At 56.8% G+C, this 19783-nt stretch overlaps 1 protein-coding gene across 1 annotated transcript in view; it reads left to right on the top strand.

Annotated features, from left to right (window-relative positions):
* MORN1 (MORN repeat containing 1) overlaps positions 1-19783 on the top strand; it is a 49022-nt gene that overhangs the window by 9258 nt on the left and 19981 nt on the right. Inside the window, exons 7-10 of the mRNA XM_032863189.1 lie at positions 5259-5355; positions 6540-6650; positions 14421-14544; positions 14953-15122. Coding sequence (XP_032719080.1) covers positions 5259-5355; positions 6540-6650; positions 14421-14544; positions 14953-15122 — 502 coding nt within the window. The remainder of the gene's footprint in view (positions 1-5258; positions 5356-6539; positions 6651-14420; positions 14545-14952; positions 15123-19783) is intronic.

Here is a 19783-nt window from a genome sequence, read left to right as displayed (position 1 = left end):
ACCCCACACCGCTCCCATGGCGGCCGTGCACGGGTTCCGATCTGTCCACACCCTCGCCTGCACTTGTCCCTCCTGCCCTTGAAGACGGCCATCCCCACGTGTTCTGGCACTGCCCACAATCCAGCGCCGACTGTTGCCACCATCGAGGGATGTGGCCTCCCTCCGTCCTTGCTGGGCTCGTCTTCCCGGCCTCACCATCCTTCCCGGCATATCCCTTGACTGGACTGCCAGCCCTGACAGCTGCTGTCACCCGGGGAGCACAGGCTCTGTCACACACACGGCCGGGACGCATGAACCATCCTGTGCCTACAGGTGTGGCAGGGTCTGTCCTCCTCTTGCTTTCTTCCCAGGGAGTGCCGGCCCCCACATGAGGCCCTGGGCAGCCGCAGACCCCACCCTCTTCAACCCCGAGCTGCCCAGAAAACTGTCCTGGGCCCCTCTCACCACAGATCTACCAGCTTCTGATTTTTATTTATTTTTGAGGTAATTTTATTTCCTCAAAGATTAGACAATAGAGGCTGAGCTGTCCCTTGGCCATGTCCTGTGTCAGCCGAATTGGACAGAGAACCTGCCAAACCCAGAGAAGGGGAAGTTCCAGGAGGGGTGGTACCGGCAGAGGCGCACTCGGGGCCGCATGGAGTGGGGGAACCGGGACACTCTCCGCCCGCACGCGGTTAAGTCTGCCTTCCCGTGGCAAGTGCGCCTTTGCCCCAAGGTTCCTGCTGCCTCATCACCAGATCCCCCAATGCAGACCGTTGTAAGGAGCCTTTAAGAAGTTAGTCCCAGGCAAAGTCCACTCCTGAAAATCATGTTCTAGCGTCTTCTGTCAGGACATAAAAACAACGTATCCCTAAGCCAGAACTGCTTCTCCCTCTCCCGTGACGGGGGCCGCACGGGCAGGATTGGGGCGGGTGGTTGTAACCGGCTCGTCTTGGAGAGAACGTTTCCTGCCTCTGTGACCCACGGAAGGTTCTGCCCGGGTCACCCCCGGGCTCCGGGCTTGCACCTGCTGGACCACCTCCAAGGGACATGGGGGCGGGCGTGCCCAGCAGTGGCAAGCTTACTGGCTCCTCCGGGGGACGTGGCTGTAGCACAGTGACCCCCGGGGGCACAGGGCAGCTGCTCCTAGAACCACAGCGTTCGGAAATCCCTGGTGGAGCCCAGGAGCCGGTACCACTCCGTGGAGGCGAGCCATGTCCCCCGCAGAAGGGAAGCAGATCCAAGCTGTTGGGGAACCTCAGTGACTGTGCAGCAGAGCGATCCCTACCGTGTGTCCGCAGGGTGGTCCCTGCCAGCAGCTGCCAGCTTCCAGCCGTCCCTGGGCACCTCTCCACGCACGCTGGCTGTGTTTTTCAGGTTGGCTTTCCCAGAGGGAGGCCTGCTGGTTGGTACACCTGCTTGCCGCACGGGGCAGGCGGCCGGCCTTCTGTCCGTCCTCCCCTGCCCCCAGCTCCCAGCCGCCACTGTGCTCACCTGTGTGTCTTTGGGAATGCCGCTGGCCGTTATGTCCCCAGCCTTCACAGCCCAGGAATGTGGGGCCCTGACTGCAGGGGTGCACTGCACACAGGACAGTCGGGCATCTGGGTCTGCTCACACACAGGGTAGGGGTCCGGACTGCCAGAGCTGTCGTGGGGGTCAGTGCCACGCTGTGTCCTCTGTGTGGTCTGCACGTCAGCAGGCATCAGAAACAGACACAGAAAGGCAGGGAGAGCCACGGTGCACACCTTGACATCCGAGGAACTAACGAGCAAGGTCGTGGAGATCCAACACAACAGCCATGACCCTGCTCTTGCTGGGGACACGGATGAGCACGGGGCACACCTGTGCCCCCACATGCCGGCCTGCATGCCCATGGCAACCCCACAGGCTGCCCCACAAGCTGGAGACGCAGGCCCCTTGGACAGTCCCAGCGCCCAGGCAGGTGGCCTGGGGACATCCGCTTATGTGACCTAACTCCAGAACACCCTTTGCTGGTCTACAAGGTCGTGACCTCCCGGACGGTGGTCCTCTGCTCCAGCTCCGAGGTTCGACGACGGGGGAGGCCGTCCCAATACCGCCCAAGGCAGACATTGGGGAGCTGGGCCATCGGGCCCTCGTAGTGTGGCCAGCCAAACCCTGGTGCCACAGGCAGGACGTGACCCATGTGCCAGGCTGGACGTTCAGTGTGTGCTGGGGGGCACCGGGGGGCGTGGGGGGCAGGTGGAGAAGCACAGTAGCTCTTCCCGTGGAAAGGAACATAGACTCAAAGGAACAGGCTCCTAAAATGAGAAGAGAATCAAGCTCTTCTCACAGTTTATTCCCACCACGTGTGCCCGGGAGAGCACCCAAGGAGGCTCTCATCCCAGCGGCCCAACTATCCTGGGAGCTGTGGGCGCACAGAGGTGGGCCCACCGCGGAGGCATCTGCAACACCCCCTTGGGGGTCCCAGGGGCCCCTCAGCAGCTGCAGGGTGACAGGCGTGGCTCCCCGCTATCCCGCAAGACCATTTCCTAATGCTGGGTCCTGTCCCGCCAGTGTCTGTGGTGTGGACAAAGCCCCGTGCCCCCTCTTCCCGCATCACCCTACGGTGCACAAGCCCTCAGCAGGGCAGAGAGGGGCAGGGAGAGAGCAGAGGGAGCCCCCGCCCCGGGTGGGATGCGCCCCCCAACCGTCCTCGGGGGGGAACCCCCCACCCCCTCCATGCGACGCTTTTTAAAGTATTGGTTCATGCATCGGGTGCAAGTCAGCTGAGAAAGGGCAGAGTTTTCAAAGGTAGGATTTATAACATCAATTAAGATTCCACGCTGCTGGGCAAGGTACGCCGCGCCCTGGAGCACGCCTGTCCTGGGGGAGTCTGTGTTAGCGCTGCAGATGCCCCAGACGCCCCAGCAGCCTGTGAACGACCCGGGAAAACAGTGGAGGGTAAGCGTAGAGCCCCGCACGCCCCTGGAGTGGGTGTGGGACACATGGCCCCACCGGCCGTCCTGGACATCTCTGGGTGTGGAGGACCTGCCAGTCTGCTCCCTCTCGGGCCAACCCGAGGCTGTGCCTTCCTCCAGGAAGCAGCGAGAGGACTGGGCCAAAGGAGGGAGCGCGGAGACGAGAGGCGGCCATTCTCACAACAGCTACGATGCGGACGACGGGCCAGCAGCCGTCTCACGGCTTAGAGAGCCTCTCGGCCTGTCCTGAGCCCTCACGCAGTCCCGAGGGAGCCAGCGAGTGTTTATGACTAGCGTCCGTCCGTCCGTCCATGGGAGCTCTGACACCGGGCTCCAGGAGGGCGGGAAAGGGATGTCCGCTAGGAAGCGCCGCAGGCTTGGCTCCATCTGGCGGGAGCATCTGGAGCCCGCGATGGGGAGCCAAGCGAGGGAGGTGTGGACGTCCCCGCTGCGGGCGTGGGCAGGGTCAGTGCTCTGTGCACACTGGACTCCGCAGCCAGTTTCCAGCATCTTGAATCCCAACCTCCCACCTGGGAGAGCCCCTGAGCACGTGGCCAGGCTCCACGGGCCCCACGCCCATCCCCAGCACACCTGCACAGGGACGGGAGCGAAGACTGGGAGGCGAGGGCAGGTGGCAAGCCTGCCTGGGGCACGCAGTGGGCACAGAGACCCCAGCTCTTGCCACTGGGAGGGCGGAGGGAGGCTGGGGAAAGGTGAGGGGCCCCTCATAAAGTCTCTGTTCTCCCGGAGGCACAGCGCCACCCCCCCGTGGCCGCCGCCCCCAGCCTGGGCCCTTGTCGGGGCTGACCACATCCCACTGTACCAGCTGTTACTGCCAGGCCTGGGGACTGAGCCCCGTGGTTCTAAGTAGAGGGCACAGTGGGTGCTGGGCGCAGTGGACGTGGCTTGGCTCCTGTGGGGTTTGCGTTCTTTTGGCTGAGAGTCCTGTCGCCAGAGTTGAAACCGGTGACTTCTCAAGTCCGAGGATGATGTCGTGAGGGAAAGGGTTTCCTGGCAAACAAACCGTTCCAGCGTCTTCTTCACATCCAAGCCTCACCCTCCAGCTCCCAGCAAGCAGAGTCCCCGGGGGCAGGGGCTTAGCGTGCAGGCCCCCTGCCCTCCCAGGATTGTCCCCACACTGACTCACGGACAGCAGCCCAGCCCAGCGCGCCCTGCTGTCTCCCACCCAGGTCACTTTGCCCGTCCCATTGAGAGAGCCGCCCCACCACACACACACGTGCACATGGACACACAGATGCACATGCGTGCACACATGCATGCACACGCGTGCACACGGATACACAGGTGCACACGTGAGCCACTTCCTGGAGAACGCGACCTCAGCTTCACGTGGCCCTGAGCATCCTGGGAGAACCACCAGGGTGCTCAAGCCGTCATGGGGCTGACTCGGCTCTCTGGGCCTCCCCCGAGGTGGGGGGCAGCCTGGCACCCCAGCAGGCAGCCCAGCCACTCCTGCCAGCTGTCCAGTGCCCTGGCCTAGGGGCCAGCTGTGCTGGAGCCTGGCCACGGAGGTCCCGCCCCCACCCCGCAGCGTGACCTGGCCCCACAGCCCTGGTGCTCGGTGACTCTGTTCTCCAAGTCGCCCCCCAGGCTCGGGGCGTCCGAGTTCTGCAGAGCTGCGGCTCTCAGGGCCATTCTCACAGCCCCGTGTCCCCTCGTGGTCCCTCCCAAGGGAGAGCCGGGCGTCAGCTTCCACTGAGCTGCCTCCCACGGCACCTGCGGGCAGCGCCCTCCACGTGGCACCGACGGCGCCCGGGCCGCGGGAGAGCAGGGCAGGGACACGGGAGCCCCGTTAGCCCCTCAGAGGAGCGCATAGACCCACACGGCTTCCGGCTGGTTTTTCTTCTAACAGGAGTAATTCCCACTTAGATGAAATACCATCAGGACCTTGAAGTTTTCCACGGAAACAGTTGTGGCTCTCGCGTTGTCCTCACGCACTGTGCCTGCGGTTCAGAGAGGCTGCTGGGGCGCAGGGGGGTTGCACGCGGGCTCCGAGGGCCCTCAGGGGGCTTGTTGCTGGTGGGGGCTCCTCGCCCGCACAGTGTAGTCTCTACTGAAAGGGTCTTTGTGCTCCCAGTGCCCCATTTGGAGCGTTCGCACAGGAGCCGTTGTCCCCAGACTCCCCGGCTTCTCACGATTCCGCTGCGGAGGGACTTGGAGGCAGGGCGGTACCACGTGATTGCCGCCCCTCGGGGGTGGTTTTCCAGCAGCCTCAGTCCTCGTCTGTGGGGGTGGGGGTGGTGCTTGCAGGGACCCCGGGCCTCCCCCTGCTGTCTCGTGTCATCCATGGGCTCTGAGTCCACACGGCTCTCTCCGCAGGGACAGTGGCACGGCGACGTCTTCAGCGGCCTGGGCCAGCTGACCCACTGCTCCGGGGCCGTCTACCACGGGATGTGGATCAGTGGCCACCCGGTGGGTAGGTGCCTCTCCCGCCCCTGCCTCCCCCTGTCTTCTCGTGGGGTCACGGTGGGGTCTGCTGAGTTCTGTCTCCGATGGCCACAGGCGCTCGCACAGGGATACTGAATCCGGAGGTGTTTGGGGTCAGGGGTGAAGTGGGATCTGAAACCCCAGCCCCTTTAGGAAAGACACATTCCAGTCGGGTTTCAGAAGGACTTGTGACTGGTCTGCCTTCGGCTCAGGTGAGGATCTCGGTGCAGGGGGTCTGGGGGCCGAGCCAGCCTTCCCCAGGGTCCACCGGGAGTGCCTTTGTACTGTGCCCTGGGAAGAGACCCAGATCCAGCCCACCCCACGTGAGGGGTGCTGGAACCCCCGGGTGTGAAAGCCTCTGGCAAGGGGGCATAGGACGTGTCCTCGCATCCCCCCAGCAGAGTCTCAGCAACCACCAGAGTCCACCTAGGCCAGCTGAGGCGGACTCGGGCCTCCCCCTGCTGAGGGCCAGGTTGTCCCCCCTCAACGGAGCAGGGCTGTCCAGGCCCACCGTGTCCGTGAGGCACCTGCTGCCTCCACACATGCCTGGGCGAGCTCCCTCCTGGCCGCACGTCCTGTCACAGCCAGGCTTGTCCTAAGCTTTAACCACACTAACCCTGGTGCCGCTACCGGCCGGGGACGCAGGGGGAGCGACACCGAGAGCGCCATCTCCAGCTGCTCCGACCCCAGAGGCGCCCCGCACGTCCAGCCTGTGGGTGGCCGCGCCCCGGCTGGCTCCCCGGCTGGTGTCCAGGGCGCCTCACCTGGCACACACGGAGCCACTGACCAGACGCAAGGAGGGCGGGGCCAGAGTCCCAACCAAGCAGAGGTGTGCGGGAGTGTCCCCCCAAGTGCAAACCCGGATGCCCACGAGCCACTCGCTCACAGCCCTTCGGCGCTGGGTGGGCTTTCGAGGCCTCTGTAGTGTAACCAGCTCTGCAGTAAGTTGCTTAAAAGTCACAGCTGACCCTCAGGATGGGTCACAGTCTCACTCAGTGACGGCCCAGGTCGCTGGGTGGGGCGGCACGGCAGGGGACTTCCAGCCACACGTGTGATAACCACACATCCCTCCCCCCGCGGTGCCCTGGGAAGCGCGGCTGTTCCGTGGGGGGCCCACGTGGGGGCCTGGGCCCACCGTTCAGCTGTGCCGCGCTCTGCTCCGCTCTCTCCCAGCACAAGCCAAGAAGATCGTGATTCTGGGTCCGGAGGTGATGGACATGGCTCAGGGCTCTTCCTTTACCGTGAGCGTTCAGCTGCAGCAGGAGAGCGGGGAAGTGGCCGAGGGTGAGTGTCTCCAGGGTGACGGCTGCAGACGTCAGGTGCTTAGGGTTAGGGACGAGACGCCCTGTGTGGCTTCGGGTACGGGGACACCTGCAGTAACTCTTGTTTTGTCCTCATCTCTGGAGCCTTGTCAGAGGGGGCGTGTGAGTCCCCTGTGTGTGCATGTGTGTGACATGGGCGTGTGCCCATGGCCATTGCACAGCTCACAGGACGATGGCTTCTCGGGGCTGCTGGTGTCTGCGGGGGCCTGTGCCTGGCGAGGGGCGAGTTCCTGTGTCCTCCATGGGTCATCAGGGGAGGACAGATATCCAGTCCAGCTGCGTTTTGGGGAATGGTATCAGCTGAGTGGCGACATAGAGGTTGGGCAGCTGACCTGCCAGAGCCCTTCCCGCCCATGAGCAGATTGCCCGGTGCGGAGAGGGGCGTCCTGGCCTGGCGGCAGGGCGGAGGACCCCAAATGCGTCCATCAGCACCCCGGCAGTCACGGTGCGGTGGCCGGGGCAGGACCGCTGGCAGTACATGCCTGCCTGAGACGCTTAGTGTCTGCTAGTTTGCCTGGGGTCAGCAAGCCTTGAGGAGGGCGCCACGGCGAGCAGCACCAAGCAAGGACAGTCACAATCGGTTCATTTTAACAACTTTATTTTGGTGTCGTTTTTTTGTGGGGGTTTTTTTAAATTTTTTTTTTTTTAATTTATTTGACAGAGAGAGATCACAAGCAGGCAGAGAGGCAGGCAGAGAGAGAGGGGAAAGCAGGCTCCCTGCAGAGCAGAGAGCCCGATGCGGGACTCGATCCCAGGACCCTGAGATCATGACCTGAGCCGAAGGCAGAGGCTTCACCCACTGAGCCACCCAGGCGCCCCTTGGTGTCGTTTTTATGGCTCGAAATTCTCAAGTATTAAGTGACTCCTAGATTTTCAGTAAATTTACAGAGTAGAGTACCACCAGCCCCCAGTTCTGCTTCAGACCATTTCCTTCGCCTCAGAAAGACTCCTGCTGCCTGCCGCAGCCCGGCTCCCACAGGTGTGCCCTCTGTGGGCACTTGGGATGAGTAGAGTCCCACAACCCGTGGCCTCAGGTCCTGCATCAGTGACCGGTGTCCTTGGCTGCGGTGGCCCACGTGGACGTGCTGGAGCTTCACGGACCGCGCCTGTGCCTGGTTTCCCGGCTTATCTGTTGGTGGACATTCAGGTCCCTGCACTTTGGGCAGCTGGGAAGGTTTGGGGCAAGTTTCCGTGTGGCCTGTGTTCTTTGTGTCTCGGTCGGTCATGCACCCCTGAGTGGAGCTGCTGGGTCATATGGCAGATTTATGTGTAACTTTCCAAGAAACTGCCAGACTGTTTCCCAGAGTGGCCACACCAGTTTACAATCCCACCAGCCACATGGGGCTCGGTTCCCCCCACCCTGCCCATCCGCAGCCATCCCGGGACTGTCAGCCAGCCCGCTGAGGCTCTGAGTCGCACTTCCCTCCCAGCGGTTGGGGCCGAGCAGCTTTTTGTGTGTTTACTGGCCCCGTGTGCGTCTTCCCTAGGGAAATGTGTATCCAGCTATGCCGTCCATCTTTTTAAATTAGGCTGTTTGCTCTTCTTGTTTTTCAGTTATCAGAGTTCTTTATGTAGTCTGGATACTAGTTCTTCATCAGTTACATCTTTGCAAATCATTTCTTCTAGTTGCGGCTCATCTTGTGATTTTCCTTAAGCATTTTTAAAATATTGATTGATTTGAGAGTGAGAGCATGCGAGTGGGGGGGAGGGAGCAGAGGGAGAGGGAGAGAGAAAATCTCAAGCAGACTCTTGCTGAACACAGAGCCTGGGTCGGAGCTCAATCCCACAACCCCAAGATCATGACCTCAGCCAAAATCAAGAGTCGGACGCCTTACCGACTGAGCCACCCAGGTGACCCCATCTTGTAATTTTCTTAATGCTGCCTTCTGAAGTGCAAAGGTTTTTAATTTTGATGAAGATTTGTCAATTTTTCTTTTATAGATCATAATTTTGGTAATGTATGTAGGAATGATTAGCCTGACCCAAGTACACAAAGATATTCTCCTGTTTTCTGCTAGAAGTTTTGCTCTTGCATTTCTGCAATCCATTTTCAGTTAATTTTTCTGGATAAGATAAAGTTCTCAATTCATCTTTTCTCTTATGGCTGTCCAGCCATCCTGGTACCGTGTGCCGAAAAGACTGTCCTCTCCCCATTGAAATGCCTCAGCACCTCAGTCGAGAACAACTTCACTGTCAGAATGAGGGTTTGTGCAGACTCTGGATTTTGCTCCGTTGACCCATATGTCTGTCCCCACACCACACAATCTTCATTATTGTAGCCTCACTCTGAGTTTGGAAATTAAAGACTCCTTCGATTCTGCTTTCTTTTTTAAAATTGTTTTGACTATTCTGGGAGCTTCATCTTTTATACAGTTTTTTTTTAGGATCAGCTTGTCAGTTTCTACAGGGGGGAAAAAAAAACCTGCTGGGATTTTTGTTAGGGATCGCTTTGACTCTGGCTGGGAAAGGCCACCATGAGCCACACTGCATCTTCCCATCCATGAACATGGGACACCTCCCCATCTATTTATATCTGTACTTTCTCTCACCAATGTTTTGTAATGTTTAGTGTGCAAGTCTTGCACTTGTTTTGTTAAAGTTATTAATAATGATAAATAACTTATCAATATTTTGTTTATAACTTAGTTATAGTTGGTTCAGTAATTAATGAGTCATGTTTGTTCTTTTTATATTATTATGGATGGAATTGTTTCCTTACCTTTATTTCAGGAATTGCTAGGCTACAATTGATTTTAAAACAACATCTTATGTCCTGTGACCTTGCTGAACTCATTTGTTAGCTCTGCTGCTTTTCCTGAGGATTTCTTGGGATTTTGCTATATGGAGAATCATGTCATCTGCAAAAACATCCAATTTTCCTTCTTCCTTTCCAGTCTGGATGTGTTTTCTTTCTTTTGTCTGCAATATTTTCTATTCCCACTGGCAGTGACCAAGGTCTCCAATGGCTCGACCTCCTTGCCGGCATTTGTTGCCATCAGTCTTTGTAGTCCTCGCCATCCTACTGGGGGCGAAGTGGTGTCTTGCACTTCTGATACGCTCCTCTAACAAGTCATGATGTTGAGCATCTTTTCAGATAGTTATTGGCCATTTCTATGTCTTCTTTGGAGAAATATCTATTCAGATATTTGCCCATTTTTAAAAAATGGGTAACTTGGGTGGCTCAGTCAGTTAAGCATCTTTCTTCACCTCAGGTCATGATCCCAGAGCCCTGGAATTGAGTTCCACATCAGATTCCCTGCTCAGCGGGGAGCCTGCTGTTCCCTCTCCCTCTATCCCTGCTTGTTCTCTCTCCGTGTGTCAAATAGAGAAATAAAATCTTTAAAGAAATAAAATAAAATTAACATTTTAAAAATGGGTAAGTGCCTTTTGATTGTGAGTTATTAAGAGCTCTTTATGTATTCTGGATATAAGTCCCCTTATCAAATATCTGATTTGCAAATATTTTTTGCCATTTTGTGGATTGTCTTGCACTTTCTTAGTGGTGTCCTTTGAACACAGAAGGTTTGAATTTTGGTAAAGTGCAATTCCTTTACTTTTAACTTTTCTTGCTTATGCTGTTGGTTTCATACCTAAGAAGACTCCCTAACTCAGAGTCATGAAAATTTACTCCTGTATTTTCTTCTAAGAATTTTATATTTTTAGCTCTTACATTCAGAACTATAATCCATTTGGAGTTAATTTTTATGTGTGGTGTGAGGCAGGGGTCCAGCTACATTCTTCTGCATGTCAATGTCAGTTGTACCAGTGTCATTTGTTGAAAGGCTGTTATTCCCCCCATTGAATTATCTGGGCATTTCATTTGCTAAAATTTTCTTTAAAGTTTTTACATGTTTTTTCATGAGGGATATGGAATTTTTCTTTTTTTTTTCTTTTTTAAGATTTTATTTCTAAGTAATCTCTGCACCCAATGTGGAGCTCAAACGTATAACCCAAGATTAAGAATCACATGCTCTACCTACTGAGTCAGCCGTATGCCCCCAATTTTTTTTAATATCTTAGTCTGGTTTTGCTATCAGGGTAATGTTGACTTCATGTTTCAATTTTCTGGAAGAGTCTGTGTTGAATTCGTATTATTTCTTTCTTAAATGTTTGGCAGATTTCAATATGAAGATCATTGAAGCCTGTCGTTTCTTTGTGGGAAGACTTTTCTTTTTTTTAAGATTTTATTTATTTATTTGACAGAGATCACAAGAAGGCAGAGAGACAGAGAGAGAGAGAGGGAAGCAGGCTCCCCACTGAGCAGAGAGCCCGATGCAGGGCTCGATCCCAGGACCCTGAGATCGTGACCTGAGCCGAAGGCAGAGGCTTAACCCACTGAGCCACCCAGGTGCCCCATGTGGGAAGACTTTTAACTACTAATTCAATTTCTTTAAGTAGCTATAATGTTATTTGGGTTATCTACTTCTTGAGTAAACTTTGGTGTTTGTGTCTTTGAAGGAATATTTGTTCATTTCATCTGAGTTGTTTGATTTATTGTCATAAGCTTCTTCATAATATTCCTTCATGTCCTTTTAATGCACTGATACCACCTCTTTTGTTCCTACTAAGGATCATTGATTTCTTCTTTCTGTTTTGCCTGACTCATCTGGCCACAGGTTACCAGTTTCATTGGTAAACAATCAACTTTTGGTTTCATTGATTTCTCTATTATTTTCTGTTTCCTATTTCATTAATTCCTATTATGATGTTATTTCCTTGCTTCTTATTTTGGATTTAATTTGCTCTTTTTTTCTTTTCTTTTAGTTTTTAAGATGGAAACCAAGGTAATTGATTTCAGACCTTTCTTTACTAACACAAGAGTTTATTGCTATAAATTTCCCTCTTAGAACAGCTTTAGCTGCATCCTCAAATTTTTGATAGGTTTTGCATTCATTTTCATTCAATTCAAAATGCTTTCTGATTTCCCTTTTGATTTCCTTTTTGACCCATGAGTTATTTAGAGATATGTTGTTTTGTTTCCAAATTTGGAGACTTTTTTCATAGAATTTGTTCTATTTTGGTAAATGCTGTGTGTGCACTTTGAAAAGTATATGATTTCTGCTTTCCTTGGGTAGAACATTCTATATATATCAGGTGGATTTTATTGATACTATCCTTCAAGGTCACATGTGCTTGCTGATTTTTTGTCTGCTTGTTCTATCAATTGCTGACAGTGGTATCTTGACATCTCTAATTGTAATTGTGGATTTGCTTATTTCTGATTTCATTTCTATCATTTTTTGCACCATGTATTTTGAAGGTCTATCATTAGATGTATAACATTTAGGATTTTTATGTCATTTAATTAGATGACCCTTATCATTGCAATATTTCCTTTTTCATCCTTGGTGTAGTCATTGCTATGACAACTACTTCCTGTAATAATAATATAGTCCACTCCAGCTTTCTCCTAACTAATATCAGCATTGTATATCTTTATCAATACTTTTACTCTCCACCTATGTAAGTCTGTATTTAAAGTGTGCTTTTTGGGGGCCCCTGGGTGGCTCAGCGGGTTAAGCCGCTGCCTTCAGCTCAGGTCATGATCTCAGGGTCCTGGGATCGAGCCCTGCATCGGGCTTCCTGCTTGGTGAGGAGGCTGCTTCTCCCTCTCCCACTCCCCCTGCTTGTGTTCCCTCTCTTGCTATGTCTCTCTCTGTCAAATAATAAATAAAATTTTAAAAAATAAAAATTTAAAAATAACAAAGTATGCTTTTTATAGGCAACATATTGTTGGGTCTTAGTTTTTCATCCAGTCTAATCACATCTATCTTTTATTTTTTTTTTAAGATTTTATTTATTTATCTGACAGACAGAGAGCACAAGTGGGCAGAGAGGCAGATGGTGGGGGGGGCAGACTCCCCACTGAGCAGGGAGCCCGACTCGGGGCTCGATCCCCAGACCCTGAGACCATGACCTGAGCCGAAGGCAGAGGCTTAACCCACTGAGCCACCGGGGCACCCCAATAAATAAATAAATCTTTAAAAAATGGGGGGATTTTTTCAGCCTTTATTTCCTCAAATAGTTTTTCTATCACAGTTCTTCCTCCTCTCTTTCAGGGGCCTCATTACCCACGTATTAGGGTGCTTGAACTTGCCTCACTATCCGTGGATTCTTTTTCCCCTTCCCCCTTCCTCCCTCCTTTCACTTTACCTTTGTTTTTCTTCCTCTTTTTTCCTTTTTTCTCTTGGTGTTTCATGTTGGTGGTTTCTATAGCTATGTTTTCAAGTTCATGAATTTTTTTTCTACAATATCTCATCTGTCATTGATCACATACCGTGTACTTTTTTATCTCTTAGTTTTTGTTTCTAGAAGTTCAACTTTATTTTTATATCTTCTCTGTCTCTACTTACGTCTTGAGCACGTGGAGTACGGGTCCAGTAAAAACTTCGGAGAAGGGTCCTTCCTACTGATCCTCACATCTGGGTGCGTTCTGAGCCGATTTCAGTTGCCTGCAGTCCCTCCTCACTACGGAATGTACTTTGCTGCATTCTTTGCCTGGTAATCTTTGATTGGTGCCAGACACGGAGGATTTTACCATTTGGTGGCTATGGGTATTTCTGTGTTCCCATAACTCTTTTTGGACTTTGTTCTGGAGCACAGTTGGCTTATTTGGAGACAGTTTGATCCTTTCAGGTTTTGCCTTTATGACGTGTGAGGTGTGGAGGAGAGCTCCGTCTGAGACCCAGGATCCCCATTCTTGAAGCCGGACCTTCTGAGAGCCCTGTCTTGTGTGCTGTGGCATCCATTCTCCCAGTGTGGCCAGCAGGAGTGAGCGCCACTCCCAGTGCCATGCAAGCCCAGGTCCCTCCCGCCCTCCCCTGTGGCTCTTAGCCTGGCCTCTGGGCATTTCCTCGCACTCGTGCACAGATATGTGCTCCACCGTGTCCCCGGAGGTCCCTCACCTCTCTGTTCCTCTGCCTCCAGGACTCCAGGACCCCTGCTGTGTGCTTCTCCTCCTGGCCTCCCAGCCCTGTTTGCTCACTGAGGAGTTTCCTGGGCTCTCTCAGTCCCTCTCCCTGCACCTGGTCCCCCTTCTCTCAAGGCAGTGGCCTGGACAGTCAGGGAGTCCACACCATTTGTTCTGCATCTCTCAGGGGCCGCTGTCCTTGCCTGAGATCCAGGATCTTGAAAAGCCATCGTACCATGATTGTATTTTCTCTGTCTTTTTTGGGTGCTTCTTGGCTCTCTACTCTCCTTCCAAGCCGGAGTGCTCGCACTGTCAGCCCTGCCACGTCTCCTCTTCCACAGGGGCTGGACGGCGGGCCTGCACTGACACTGCTTGGTGGGTGCCGTCGGCTGTCCTTCTGCACCGGACCCAGAGCCCACATGGCCAGGCCCTATGCTGGGTGCCTCGGGCGTGCAGACAAGGGGGCAGTGGTGGGAAGTAACAAGCAGCAATGTCTCGCCGAAGGCAGGACCGTGGTGGAGACAGGCCTCCGGGTGTGTCTCCTCCCAGCCAGGGCCACCCCCATGGCCCCGAGGACAACCAACAAGAAGAGGCCCCCCGGAAGCACAGCAAGGTGCTCTGAGGCTCAGGCCCCCCAGCAAGGGCAGGAGAAGTCGGGGCAGGGAGGCAGGGAGCTTGAGTTGAACGTAGCTGCGGCCTGGGCCAGCGTCGCTGCTGCGCGCCCCTCACAGGCGTCCAGGCCAGGACAGGGAGGGAGAGACCTGGGTTCTTGTGGCTGTTCTGACCCCTTCCTTGGCACAGCCTGCTTCTCTCCCTCCCAAGGCGAGGACGGCCGGGTTTTGAAGATCTCAGCCGGCGTCCGGTATGTGCAGCTCCCGGCCTACTCAGAGGTCAGCTTCTTCAACGTGGACAAGGATGACCAAGGGACACCCATCCAGACACCATTGTGAGTATGGGCGACCCTGGACGTCACCCAGGTGGCATGGGGGACGAGGAGTGGCCCAGACCTGCTCCACCCAGGCCCGTCTCCACATTGCTCCCACACCGGCCAGGACCCCAAGGGCACTGGGCACACAGCGGTGACCCGCGGACATGCTATGCTCGGTCTAGGGAACAGGAAGCAGTGGGGGCCAGGCAGGGGTCCGGCAGCAAGGGCTGGGACTGCAGTGAGGTGTCACGTGGTCCCGGAACAAGACTCTCCCTGCCCTTCCTTCCCACCATCTCAGTCTCAGAGTGGTTGCCTCCGCCCCTCCTGCTCCCCAGAAGGGCCCCCAGGCCACCGTGTCCCCCTCAGCCAGGTGGCACCCTCAGCTTAGCATCCAGCAAAGCCCAGTCCCACCCATTCCCTCCACAGCGGGTTTGACTGCATGGCCTATCCTCTGTGGAGTCCCAAGTCTGGGGGCCAAGAGCCCAGAGCTGCGCTGGAAAGTACCAGAGACCCGCGGCTCCCCACCGGAGACCTGAAGCTGGCACTGGCATCAGACACGTCTCGCGGCCAGAAGGCCATCCCTAGTGGCTTTGCGGGTGAGTGCCGTTAGCCAGCTGGTTGGCAGTAGTTGGCATGAGCGCTTAGGGGCGTGTGGAGTGACAGCGGGTGCGCTGGAACCTGGGCAGGAGGAAATTAAAGCCTTGAGAAGCCAGGCATGGTGACCCTGGAGGAGACAGACCATGCCTGGAAGATGGGGCCGGGCCTGAGCAGGTGTCCCTCTGCAGGGCCAGTCCCCATCACTGTGGGCTGAAGGGCAGGCTGGGAGCTCCCTGTCCTGGGCATCCAGGCCTCTCGGGCGCAATCCCAGTGCCATGGTAGCATTGGGAACAAGCAGTCCCAGGGGCCACCTCAGGGGCCATCCTGCAGTCCCCACAGGCACATCTGGTCATCTCCATCAGTGTAAAGTGAGGCGGTTTCATTCGCACCAGGAGCCTGGTGGGAGAGTGCAGACGCTAGGCTGGTGGGCTCAGGGTTGTTTCTGCATCTGTCAGACTGAGGGCTGGGCCCAGAGGCAAACCCACCAAGGCCACTGTCCCCAAGAGGCTGTGGTCAGCCTGGACAGGACACCCGAGTGTAGGAACCGGCCCTTGTGCCCCCCCCCGCCCCCCCACCAAGGTCAGCCACCATCTGCAGCCCTAACGGTCCTGTGGGTTTGCCCGGTTTTCTGGCTGCTTCCACGCCTGCTCAGAGTGCACAGCATCTCCGCATGCACTTGGCTCCTGTTGCCTGAAAACCTGCAGCCGTGGAGGGCCTGGCCTGGCTTTTCCGTGGATTATTCTGAACGACTCCCGGAGAGCGAGTGCCGGAGCTCAGAATGTGAATCCAAGTTTCACGTCTGCCGTCCACTGTGCCCGGGCCCGTGGGCCTCCCACACGGCCTGATGCCTGCAGTCCCACGGCCTTCGTCTTGCCGGGGGGGGGGGGCGGGGGGCATTTGCGTCACCCACGGCGTCCCAGCCGAGCATGGCCGTGGGGTCCCCCCTGGTCCCCTGTGCCCACCCTCGCCCCAGGAGCAGCTGCACCAGATCCTCGGGGACAACAGCAAGCTCAGTAAACGGAGCTCCGGGGTCCCCATCGGGCAAATTCATGAGCACGTTAGCTGTGGGGGCCTTCATGCGCTCTTGGGCCCTTGGAAGAGGGGCCCATCCCCGCAGTTAGGACCCCAGCCCTGGACACCGCGTGCGAGTACTCCTGAGTCACAGAGCAGGACGGGCGGACCTGGAGTGCTGGCACAGGGCCCATGGCTAGACCCAGGCCTGGGCTCTCGCAGGGGGGAGCCCCATGCCACAGGGGTTGGGGGAAGCCTTGGGGGGCCGCGACCTCTGGTCTGCTTCCAGTGCAGTTTACGGAGGCAGTTTTACACTGTGGGGCTGAAAAGTTCTCACATTTCCGCATAAAAACACTCACTGGGCCCCTCGCCTTCCACTGGGAGGGATTTCGGAGCCTCTCATGAGGTCTCCGTGGAAACCAGGCCCAGAAAGGGGGGCCTGTTTGGTGCAGGCGGCCCCCGGCCCAGCCCTCTGTAAGGGTTTGGGGTGCTTGCTGCTCGGGGAACGGGCCTCACCCCATGCTCGGGGGGCTGGTGTCGGGCTGCCAGCACGTTCAGAGATGTTTCCAGCTTGGCTTGGAGGGGGGTGGGGCGCCGCAGAAGATGGTCCTTGGGGAGACCAGGGGGAGCAAGTCTTTGGTTTTGGGAGAGCCACTCGGGTTTGAGCTCTACGGGCATCCCAGTGGTCTGCTGGCAGGTCTGCGGCCGGACGCCAGGTCCCGGGTCCTCGGCTGGTGCGTCTGGGGCTGATGCCAGACGTGGGGCTGATGCTTCTCTGCCTTTTCTGGCCAAGCTTCTCTGTACAGGCCTCCTCTTCTACAAAGTGACCAGGGGCCTCTGCCCCCAAGATTGCCAGTCTCATGGCGGCCCCTCCTGTCCCCTCACAGGTGGCATGCCGGCGACATGCACACCTGCCCACGGGTCAGGAAGGGTGCCCCGTGCCGCTGCGTCTCTTCTGGGGACCAGCCCCCAAAAGCTCTGGAGGACACTCGCACTGACAGTGCTTGTCCCCATAGCTGCCCCAGAGCTCCCCTCGCCCCACCGGTGCCCAGGCCCTCCGGACGTGTTGGCAGCGAGCTCAGGTCTGTTCTGGGTCATGGACACACAGGCCAGCCGGCTGTCCTCTGGTGCCTTCTGCGAACGGCGATGAAGCCATTGCATAGGTCAGCTCTGCACGGGTAGGTGGTGGGGATCAGCGTAAATAAGAGAAAAGCCCAGGTGATAACGGTGTGACTAAGGGCGAGGGCTCGTGCTGTGTGGAGTCTGGGAGGCACTAGCTCAGCAGGGCGTGAGGCCCTCATGCCGGCGGGACACCCAGAAAAGACCTCAGGGGGACGCGAAGCTGCTTGGGTGGGAAGTAGGCAAGGCTTTTTTTTTTTTTTAAATGAAGTGGCTTATTCTGTCACTACATGGGGATAGTAGCAAGTTCTCTTGATCGTTATCTGGAGAGACAGCAAAAATGCGGCAGTCCGCGGCAGCCCCACGCGTATGGGGAACATATGTCGGGGCCCTTTCCTTCGCATGAGTGAGGGTCTGTATCCGCCAAGGCAAGCCGCGGACCGCGCCGCCCCCACCCCTGGCCTGGCACAGAGCTTTCTTGCGTGGCTCCCGGATCCCGCCTCCCTTCCTTCCGCCAGACCTTGACCGAGGACCCCCGAGCCCCACTCAGGCCTGCCCCGAGCAAAGGGGTTCCAGCCAAGGGTTACTGCGTCTGCCTACCTAGGTGACAGTGCGCCAGCCTCGGGCTGCGGAGCAGGGCACCTGCTGAGGCCGCCGTGGGTGCTGGCCACACACATTTGGAAGTCTCGGGGAGCAGCCACTGGCGACACCCAGCCTGCAGCCCGGACACGTGACGGGCCTCCCAAGTGCAGGGCAGAGACCACAGCCGGGAGGGTTTCAGGCAGAGAGATCAGTCAACACAATGCCTAAAACAGACCAGGGCCAGAACATCTCCCAGGTGACTGTCCCTCTCGAAGCTACTTTCTGTGGCCCCCGAGCAGAAACGTTCTCCCAGCACACAGACTCCAAGCCCGTGGTTTCTCTCTCAGCCCCGGGTCACAGGCGGCATTGGACGCCCTCCCACGACGGAACGCACGCCACCGCACAGACAGACATGAGCCCGGCTCTCGCTGAAGCCTCATCCCATGGCGGCGGCCATGCTCTTGCTGGCCAGGAGCAGCCCCCCTTCCAGGTCCACACTCCGGGCTCACGTGGGCGCCCGCTTCTGACAGAGGTGGGGGATTCAACTCCACCAGTATTCACTTCTCACTTGGAAGTTCCGTGGCGGGGCGACGGCCCCCGGGATCACCAGGGATCCCTGTTCCCATTTCCTTCTCTTCTCCATCGTCCTTCCTGCACCTCGTGATCCTAGGGGGCTGCACAGGCACCAGCCATCACACCCCTATTCCAGACCCCGGGAACTAGAAGCAGAAGGAGCACAGGCCTGCCCTTCTAATAAATGCCCCTTCGAAGACACCCACCATCACTTACCCCTCATTGGCCAAAACTTGGTTACGTGACCACACCAGGCCACAAGGAGACAAGAGATGCAGTTTGCCAGCCAAGACCACAGATTATTACCCAGAGCCGGGGTGGGGGAGATATTTTGTGTCAACCAGCCATCTTTGCCTGAGGGTCTGGAAGCCACAGGAGCAGACCCGCCATTGGCTTACGTCTGAGAGCAAGGCCCTGGGCCTCCCGCCACCTCCAGGGATGGACGAGGCAAGTGACGCCCCCTTCATCTGTTTGTAGGAAGCCCGCCGTGCCCCTCAAGCTCGTCCCCCGTCCCACAACCAGGCTGTAAGGCAGTGATCAGTGGGTTTGGTAAAACCAGGCCTGGAGGTGAAGAAGTTCAGCCTGTTAGACCAGCGGGAGGTGTGAGAGACGGGGTCCCCCAGCCTCAGGAGCGGCTAAGGGCACGGGGAGCCGCGGCCCCGTGGCGGGCTGGCCAGTGCCGACAGCCCATACCCTGCCCTGCTTCTCTGCCTCAGGGTTCACTCACAGTCGAGAAACAGTGCGGCAGCCCCCTGGCGCTGGACGGGGGTCCCCTTCCCTAACCAAAGGGGTGGGCAAAGGCAGGGCCGGGGTGGGGGTGCTGGCCACCAGGTCTGCCCCCCAAGCAGCCTTAACGCAGGGCCCGGCATCACAGGACCCCTGGCGGGCCTCCCCTGCAGCCTTTGCCCCTGAGGGTGATTCTGGGTGCGGGCTGGGAGGTCCCCCAAGCCTCCCACCCGACCCGGCCCCGCCAGCTGTGCTCCGCCAGCCAAACTGGAAGGGTGCACCAGCTCAACGCTCAAATTTTCGAGGACTTCAGGGTTTTCATTCTCAGCGGCCAGGAGGGTGGGTGCCCAGGAGAGGAGGGAGGGAAGGGGCTGGAGCCGCCCTACAGGGAGGGAACTGCAGTGGAACTGAAGCGGAGGGGGGCGGCGTCTAACACAATCAAGTGTCTGTGTCTCTACACGCTCGTGTGCCAACACCGGGGGGGGGGGGGCGGGCGGGGGACATGGAGCACAGTCCCCGGCCAGCAGAGAGGCGCAGGGGGACCCCGCCTGCCCTGCCCCAGCCCCAGATTTCCCCAGCCACATTTGCCTGGCCTCTCTGGTTGCTGAGACCGTGGAGCTAGACACTGACACCTGCCAGTGCGCGGCCG

Source organism: Lontra canadensis, unplaced genomic scaffold (assembly GCF_010015895.1).
Source record: "Lontra canadensis isolate GAN:19392208 unplaced genomic scaffold, GSC_riverotter_1.0 scaffold25, whole genome shotgun sequence".
NCBI lineage: Eukaryota > Metazoa > Chordata > Mammalia > Carnivora > Mustelidae > Lontra > Lontra canadensis.
This window is presented reverse-complemented; position numbering and strand designations above follow the sequence as displayed.